The sequence below is a fragment of the Oryctolagus cuniculus genome, chromosome 7 (genome assembly GCF_051225735.1).
Source record: "Oryctolagus cuniculus isolate XC-2025 breed Fujian yellow rabbit chromosome 7, ASM5122573v1, whole genome shotgun sequence".
Lineage (NCBI taxonomy): Eukaryota > Metazoa > Chordata > Mammalia > Lagomorpha > Leporidae > Oryctolagus > Oryctolagus cuniculus.
In genome coordinates, this window is record NC_142873.1 from 140,639,418 (window position 1) to 140,648,987 (window position 9,570).

A 9,570-nucleotide genomic window follows, 5' to 3' on the forward strand; every position below is an offset into this window, starting at 1 on the left:
AAGGCATTGGCAATGGCACCCTATAGAGTCATATATGCTCCATTCTTAAATTTTTATTTTCATTTTACTTGAAAGGCAGAGAGAGCGAGTGGAGCTCCCATCCACTGGCTCACTCCCTGAATGCCAGTAACAGCCAGTGCTGGGTCGGGGCTGAAGTTGGGAGCTGGGACTCAATCCAGGTCTCCCAAGTGGATGGCAGGGATCTAAGCGTTTGAGCCATCACCTGCTGCTTCCAAGGGTGCACACTGGTAGGAAGCTGGCCCAAGTGTTTGGACTCCTGCTACCATGTGGAGACCTGGCAGGAACTCCTGGCTCTGGTCTGGCCTAGTCCTGGCCATTGCAGTCATTGGGGGAGTGAACCAGAGGATGGAAGATCTTGCTCTTTCGAACCAACCAATGAACCAACCAAAAAAAAAAGGGGGGGGGGGCAGCAAAGGAGGTGGGACTCGAACCAAGCCCTCCAATAATTGATGCAGGCATCCTACGCATGGACAAACACTGTGCCACTCACCCACCCAGGCAGGCACTATTCAGGCAGCAACATGGAGGGTAGATTGACAGCCTGCAGTTAGACTATGGCAGGGAGGTAATTTGAGAGGTTCTAGGTAAAATGGGTCAGACTTTGTGACCGACTGCAATGGTGGTAGAACTTGCTGAGGATAAATTTAAAGTCTTTAGCTTATAACTGATGGACAGCTGCTTAAATATGGATATGATTATCTGTATACTTCATGTCAACTAGCCTGTGTAGGGTGCTGAAAACAGAACAGCCAGGGACCTACAATCTGGGAATTAAATATCTAAGAGTAAGTCGTGGAGTGGGTGTTATGGTACAGCAGGTTAAGCACTCCTAGGGACCTGCACCCCGTACGGGAATACTGGTTTGAATTGTACTTCCCACCCAGTTCTCTGCTCATGTGCCTGGGAAGGCAGCAGGTGACTGCTCAAGTACTTTAGTCCCTGCTGTCCACATGGGAGCCCCAGATGGAGTTCTGGCCTTCTTTTTGCCTAGGCCAGCCTCAGCTATTATAGGACCTCTTGCCGCTTCCTCTCAGCACTCTTTCAAATGAAACTCAAACTTTTTTTTAAAAGATTCGAAAGTTAGAGAGGTAGAGATCTTCATCTGCTACTTTACTCCCAGTGCTGGGCTAGGCCAAAGTAAGGATCCAGGAGCTTCATCTGGGTCTCCTACATAGGTGGCAGGGGCCCAAACTCTTGAACCATTTTCTGTTGCTCTTCCCAAGCCATTAGCAGGGAGCTGGATCAGGAAGTGGAGCAGCTGGGACACAAACCAGTGCCCATACTGGATGCTGTCACAGGTGGCAGCTTTACCTGCTACTCCGCAACAATGGTCCTTCAAATGAAATTTTTTTTAAAAAAGTAGATACAGCTACCCGTGGTCCAGCCCCTTCCCCGTAATTCAGTGTCTATACATCAACTATACCTCCTTTCCCCCATATTACTTCTCATTTGTTCTTTATGCCCAACTTCTCTTTAAGATTTTATTTATTTGGAAGACAGAGATGCAGAGGTTTTTCTATCTGCTGGTTTAATCCCCAATGGGCTGCAATGGCTGGGGTTAGGCCAGGCTGAAGGCAGGAGCCTAGAACTTCATCTGGATTTTCCAAGTGACTGGCAGGGACCCAAGTACTTGGGCCATCTTCCTCTGCCTTCCCAGCTACATTAGCAGGAAGTTGGATCAGAAACAGAGTAACCAGGACTTGTGCAACTCACACTCACTATAAGGCATGCTTCTATACTTTTTCTTACAAGTTTTATTTCTTCCTGTAAATCTTTTCCAACATCCTTTATGCGCCACAGATACTTCTCCTGGCTCCACATCTATCACTTCATGCTGTTCTAGCCGGTCCGCCTCTCCAGAGATGGACAATGTCTCTTTCTTGCTTTTGGCACAATTAGTACTAGAAAAATTGCATCAGGAATGCTGCCAATTAAATGTTACTGGAGATCTGATTTGCTGTTGGGGCCATTACAGACAGAAATTGGATGAGTAGGATGTAGGGAAGGGAAGGCAGAGAACAAAGGTTAGGCTGCCCTTCTGTGCAACCCACAGCTGTCATTCTAAGTTCTCTAGTAGCCACAGTAAAAAGTAAGCAATACGGGCCAGCACTGTGGCATAGTGGGTAAAGCTGCCACCTACAGTGCCAATATCCTATATGGGTGTCCATTTGAGTCCCAGCCACTCCATTTCCAATCCAGCTCTCTGCTATGGCTTGGGAAAGCAGTAGATGGCCCAAGTCCTTGAAACCCTGCACCTGAGTGGGAGACCTGAAGAAGCTCCTGGCTCCAGATCAGCACAGGTCTAGCCGTTGTGGCCAATTGGGGAGTGAACCAGCGGATGGAAGACCTTTCTCTCTCTGCCTCTCCTTCTCTCTCTGTATAACTTTGACTTTCAAATAAATAAATAAATCTTTAAAAAAAATCAACAGGTGAATCAACTTTAATACATTTTATTTAATCCAGCATGTAAAAAATATTACTTCAACATGTATCAGATTCAAAAATTGAGGCATTTTACTTTTTGTGTGCTCTTAGATTTTCCGTCCACTGGCTCACTGCCCAAATGGCTGCAACAACTAGGGCTTCTTCTGCGTCTTTCAACTGGGTGGCAGAGGCCCAGGAACTTGGGCCACTTGCTGCTGCTTTCCCAGGCCCATCAGCAGGGAGATGAATCAGAAGTGGAGCAGCCAGGACTCGAGCTGGCATTCATATGGGATGCTGGTGTTGCAGGCCGCTGCACCACGGTGCCAGCCCCTAGTCATTTTTAAGAAAAGATTTTTAAATTTAACTATATTGAATGTCAAAAAAATTAAAAAAGATTTTTAAATTTGAAAGGCAGCAATGAGAGGGGAAGGAAGGAAAGAGTATCTTTCCCCAAATGGCTACAACAGCCAGAGGTGGGCCAGGCTGAAGCCAGGAGCCTGGAACTCCACCAGGGTCTTCCACGTGAGTGGCAGGAACTCAAGCACTTGTGCCACCATCCATTGCTTCCCGGGGGGCATTAGCAAAGCAGCAGACCAGCCAGGACTTGGACCCTACATTTCAGATGCAGACACCCTTAGCAGTGCCTAATCAGAACTTGCCGCATCTCAACAGCTCCCACACTAGTCCTATTTCAGTGGCCAACAGCTCAATAGCTGTGACTTGTGGCTTCCTTACCGGATAGTGCAGGGCTACAGGAAAATGTCTGTCTGAAGATCAACAGTCAAGTCGTAGGAAGGGGTCAAACTCAAGAGGTATCCAAACACCACCAAAGAGGAAAGCTTTGGAGGATTTTGAGATGAATGTTTCTAACAGGTAGCCTGGTGGTGTGTTATTGAGGGGCTGAGTAGAAGCTGTCCTTCCTCCACTCCAGTGAGGCTATTCCACCCTTCCAGGGCTTACGGTCGATGCAGACTGCTTTCCCAGGTGTGTGCCTTACCCCAACAGGTCTGCCAAGTAGTGGGGCTTGTGAGAACGGGGCAGCAGGGTGCACCTGCTTACCTTCAGATGTGGTAATGCCGCATCCCTGTGTGGTGCCAAGGCATGGCTAGACACTAAAAAAAAAACCTCTTTAGACAATGTTGATGAAAGCTGAGATTCAACCAGAGTTATTAAACATTGCAGATTGATGTGCCATAGGTACAGAATCAAGGATGACTCACAGAACAAGTTTAGAGCCTTCTAAAAATAGCATGTACCCAGACTGGATTCTTGTCTTGGTATTCTTCAAAATCTGAAGTCATTGCTCCTCTAAATGTACTCCCCACCCCAAACCACTCATCCCTCCTAACTCTCTCAAGAATGCAGGCCAGTTAGTAGCTAAGCCAGAGACTGACTTAATGACATCTTCCCTATCTCATTCCTCATACATTAACCCTAGGCAAAAACAGTTTAGAGAATGTATCCCAGCTTGGTCTTGGCATAAAGGGAAATGGAATTATTTGAGAGCTCAAAGGGCATAGCATCACACCTTCCGATTTAGAACTACTCAACAACTTCAGTCTTTTTACATGAGCAGGTATGCAGGAAATTAACACGTATGATAGCAACCCCCCTTACCAATAAAGCATTTAGATCTCTTAAGTGTGGACTAAGCAGAGGTATCCTTGATAGATATTCCCCATTTCCCTGCAAACCACCCAATTATCTTCTAAATACGGACTCCTATTTAGTTGTGCTCCTAGAATTCCAGTCAATATTTAAGAACGGTAGCTTCCAGACTTTTCTCATTTTAAGTTTAGTTGCTAGTATAAAAATTACTGGTTATATCTTAATGGAAACAAGCTGGCACACAGGTGTAGGAAACGGCTCACCAAGCAAAGGAACAAAATCCTTCGCAACAGCACTAAGCTGAGTTGGTAAAACTAAAAAGTCCCCGAGTACCTGTTCACCCTCCCAGGATTCTGTTAATAGACAAGATCTTTTATGTCACTATTTTAAAAAGCAGTGTCACTTTGTCAAGAGAACCTCTCTGAACCTCAGTTTCCTAACATGAAGTAATACTAGCCTTGTGCTGCCTAAGAAAGTGCTTTATGAACTGATGAAGTCAGGTTTGTGTTGCTTGGCTCATTAGAAATGTTCTTGGACATCTTATGCAGGAACAGCTGGAGGAAATGGAAGAACGGCAGAGGCAACTGAGAAGTGGGGTCCAACTCCAGCAGCAGAAGAACAGAGAGATGGAGCAGCTAAGGATCAGTCTTGCAGAAGAGCTCTCAGCTTATAAGTCAGTGTTTGCTGCTACTCAAATCTCATCTCATCCTGGCAGAGGGATAAAGAGGGCTCAGAAAATGACTGAACAGTGATTAAAAAAAAACTGATTTGGGAAATGAGTTTTAAGTTGTGCTCACCCATAGACAGATTCAAAATACCTTTTTCTTTTTTCCTAAAGGGCTATGCTACCCAGGAGCCTGGAACAGGCTGCTGCTCCAATTTCTCAGGCAGGTGGAGTCGAGACACAGTCTCAAGGTGATCTTCATGGGCAGAAGAGTGGTGCTTGCCATTGTTACTGCCTTCCTAACAATACTAACGACTTAAAAAATTGAGCATGTCTAGTCTAGTGACATTATTCAGGGATAACCCATACCTCAAAATACCTGGGTCAAGCACTTAGTAGAAAAAAACATTCCAAATGAGTTCTAATGTTCAAAGGCAGAGTTACAGAGATGGGGAGACAGAAGGAAATCTTCCATGTGCTGGTTCACTCCCCAAATGGAACCAGTGGTCACAGATGTGCTAAGCCAGTCAGAAGCCAGGTTCATCCAGGTCTCCCACATGGATGCAGGGGCCCAAGAATTTCAGCCATCCTCTGCACCTTTTCCAGGCGCATTAGCAGGGAGCTGGGTTGGAAGTGGAGCATCTGGGACTTGAATTGGCACCCGTGCGGGATGATGGCATTGCAGGCAGCAGCTCAACCCATTATGCCACAAAGCCTGCCCCTCAATCTCTTTAGTATAGCAAAAAAGGTAGTTATGGGCCAGCGCCATGGCTCACTTGGTTAATCCTCCGCCTGTCATGCTGGCATCCCATATGGGCGCTGTGGGGAGCAACCCGGACTGGACTGAGTTACTGGAATTAAGACTTATTCTATGCATCTGCTCTCCCACAATATGGCGCTGGGAGAGGAGGCAACAGCTTCTACCCAGCTGCCTCTCACCAACTTGACAAGCTGCAGGACCTGCTCCTGATTGGAGGAGAGCAGCGTACTCGGCGTGTGGGCAGCCGAGTTAGGATTGGCGGAGGAGGACTATAAAGGAGGAGAGAAACGGCATGCACCAGGAACATCTAAGGGGAACACCTGTGCAGCCCCCGAGAGAGCCGGCCGGCGGTGTGCCGCTCCCCTGCGGAAGTGGGGGATGTGGCAGGGGGAACCGCCCTTCCACGGAGGTGGAAGGGACGGTAGCCAACCCGGGAAGGACCAGCAGCCAACCCGGGAAGGACCAGCAGCCAACCTGGGAAGAACCAGCAGCAAACCCGGGAAGGGCCGAGCAGACGAAAGAACAGCGCAGGGTCCTGTGTCGTTCCTCCACGAAGACGGGGAGCGACAGGCGCTGGGTTCTAGTCCCGGCTGCTCCTTTTCCAGTCCAGCTCTCTGCTGTGGCCCAGGAGGGCAGTGGAGGATGACCCAAGTGCTTGGGCCCCTGCACCTGCATGGGAGACCAGGAGAAGCACCTGGCTCCTGGCTTCAGATCCGCACAGCACCGGCCATAGTGGCCACATGGGGAGTGAACAAACGGAAGGAAGACCTTTCTATCTCTGTCTGTAACTCTACCTGTCAAAGGAAATAAAAAAAAAAGGTAGTTATGCCATCACATTCAGACTATGACAAGAGTCCAACCAGAGAGCTAAATTACTATGCAAGTTTTATTTAAAAAAAAAAAAAAATCTGAGAAGCGACGTTGTTTACAGGATAGGGAAAAGAGATTTACTTAGTATATATTTAACCACCACCACACATATCAATTTTTTATATAATTATGCACAGGCTGTTTGGGGTATAAATGAATAATCTGTTTATATTTCAGACCTGCCAAAACACAGCAACATCCTGACCAATTAATCTTTTGGAATCCCTCTATGTCCTAACACATTCTTTATATGTGAAGTCTTCAAAAACTATATGGCAAACCCCTAGCATGAAAAAATTATGCATAGATTCCCACTTTTTTGCACCAAAAAGTTTTTTTTTTTTTTTTAACTTGAGAAGCAGAGACACAGCTGGCATCTTCTGGTTTATTCCCCAAATACTTGTTGCAAGTGCCCCTAACTGAGGCTGAAGCTGGGCACCTAACCTAGGTATCCTATGTGGGTAGTAGGGACTCGATTAGTTGAACCATCACTATTGCCGCCCAGGGTCTGTATTTGTAGGAAGCAGGAGCCAGAAGCCAGAGTAGGTACTGAACCCAGGTATTTCAATGTGAAGTGTGGGTGTCTTGACTGCTAGGCTACACACCCACCCCTAAACAAAAAGAACCTTTAAAAAAAAAAAAGATGTATTTACTAATTTGAAAGGCAGAGTGACAGAGAGAGTAAGACAGATTTTCCATCTATTGGTTCCTGCCCAAATGCCTGCAACAGCTTGGGTGTGACCAGGCAAAACCAGGAACAGAAACTATCCAGGTCTCTTAGATGGGTGGCAGGGAACCAATTACTTGGCCATCACCTGCTGCCTCCCAGGTAACTAGCAGGAAAGTGGATCAGCAGCAGAGGCAGGACTTGATCCCAGGCACACTGACATGGGATGCAAGCATCCAAAGTGGCAGCTCACACTCCTGGGCCACAACGCTTGCTCCAGAATTACTGTTTTTTAAATGCTGTCAACTTTCTGAAGTACCCCCATAAAGTCCTGTGCTTTAGATGCAGAAAGGAATGGGTGCCAGTTCAAGACCTAGCTGCCTCACTTCCCAACCAGCTCTCTGCTATGGCCTGGGAAAGCAGATGATGGCCCAAGTGCTTGGGCCCCTGGACCCACATGGGAGATTTGGAAGAAGCTCCTGGCCCCTGGTTTTGGACTGGCTCAACCCTGGCTGTTGTGATCATTAAAAGATGATTTTGCCCTTCAAGTAAATACACCTTAAAAAAAGAAAAAAAAGACAAAAGCTTGTGTTAAGTGGTATATTATATAGATGCTCATAAATTTTATTCATTCCCTAGTAAATTTCTATCTTGGTTGCAAATTCACAAATAACAAACTTATGCTTTTCCTAATCTGCTAGGATTTGTTTACAGATTTATTGAGCTGTAACTCATTTTACTTATTCAGAGATTATTTTAATCTTGCAATTGAGGACAATCAACTGCTAAACATCTTTGTGTGGAGCAGATTTAAAGTGCAACAGGGAAAGACGAGGATTAATTCAAAGAAATCAAACTACAGAATCTCAGGCACTGTAATACTTAAGTTAGCCTGGTTAAAGAAAATTTTTATTCCTTTGCATCACATAGATTACCATTCAGTTTTGCAAATAGGAGGCACCCATATATTTGCCAATAAAAAGCCCTGATCAGATGGAACACAAACCTGCATCTTTTAAACCTTGGGAGTTCACTGTTACAAACTTTCTACTATACTATTTCAAGTTGCACAAAGTGTAAATTTATTTTTTTTTTCCCTCTCAACCTTACAGGGGCTGTTTAGAAATGTACTGCCGAATCTGTAACCCAGAAACAACAAACCAACCTTCTTAGCAAAGGATCACTAAGTACCTTTTGGATATACTTTTCTCCAAACAGACAAGTGCCACAGACTTGGCAAGCAATTCACCCTGTAGAAGTTACAAATGCTGGCTGACCTATTTACAAGGATTCTTGTGTTGGCTGGAGGCAGAAGAACATCAGTCAACTCTTAGCTGGATTGTTTCACAGGCTGCGGGTACTGATGTCAGCACGCTGACGAGAGGAACATGAGCATCCTGCCTCCCAGCAGCAAACCTCACACACATGCTGAGTAACGGATGAATGTATGGATACCTCTTACAGTATTGTAAAGAATGTATCTTGCCTGATGTTAACCCAAACTCAAAAACTTTGGGGAGGCACGGGTGGGGTCCAAAAGGAGCCAATTTTTGTTATGTAGGCTTATAATTTGAATTCTTTTGTGCCGTGTTATCGACTCCTTTTAAAAGTTTACTTTTTCTTAGACTGTGATGACATATATACTCTTAAAATAGTATCAAGATAACTTTAGTATACTTTAACACTAGAATTGGAAAGGAACCAGTATAATTTTGAACCCAGTGTTAAGTCTCTTCAGATTTCCAGAAAGATCTTAAGTGGTTTTGTATCAGAATGATCTACTCAGTGTGAAAAAACAAAAATGGAGTTACTCGTTATGGTACTTGATGATAAAAGTTTTCAGAACTGCTTCCTTACAGCCTCTAAGGATAGACCCTCAGTGAAAAACATAGTGGGGAGATTCAACCTCTCTATGAGAAAAGGTTCAAGTATCTTTTCCAAATTTAAATTATGCCTTAAATCTTACCACACTGCCTTTGACACTCTTGGAAAATCCATGTAGCGCTCTAAGAATAGATTTTAAAAAGATGCAATTTTACCAAAGACTGATCTGTGCACCTCTAATTTCGTGTTTTATGTCTTTCACTTCCCCTGGGAAGGAGTAAAGCTTTTTTCTATAGCTTGGGCTCGATTTTATTTAAAAACATGTATTTATTTGAAAGGCAGAGTTAAAGAGAGAAGCTGAGACAGATCTTCTACCTGCTGGTTCACTCCCCAAATGGCTGCCACAACTGGGGTGGCCAGGTTAAAGCCAGGAGCTTCTTCTGGGTCTCCCATATGGGTGCAGGGGCCATCCTCTGCTGTTTCCCTAGGCATTCATTAGCAAGGAGCTGGATTGGAAGTGAAGCACCTAGGACTCAAACTGGCACCCACATGGAATGCTAGCACTGTGAGCCATGACTTTAACTTGCTGTGCCACAGTTCCAGCCCCAGCTTGGGGTCTATTATATTTAATTTTATTCTTGACAATCAAAGATCATGGAAAATAACCCTAATATAAACAACTCTTCTTGAAAATAGACTGATATATACTAAATAAAACCCATCAGCATGAGG

At 45.1% G+C, this 9,570-nt stretch overlaps 1 protein-coding gene across 1 annotated transcript in view; it reads left to right on the forward strand.

The window, feature by feature from the left end:
- The window catches only part of SYNC (syncoilin, intermediate filament protein), a 28,825-nt gene extending 20,596 nt beyond the window's left edge, over window positions 1–8,229 (forward strand). Inside the window, 3 exon segments of the mRNA XM_051832114.3 lie at window positions 4,602–4,726; window positions 8,127–8,175; window positions 8,178–8,229. Coding sequence (XP_051688074.3) covers window positions 4,602–4,726; window positions 8,127–8,175; window positions 8,178–8,201 — 198 coding nt within the window. The 3' untranslated portion in view covers window positions 8,202–8,229.
- The last annotated feature ends 1,341 nt before the right edge of the window (window positions 8,230–9,570 follow it).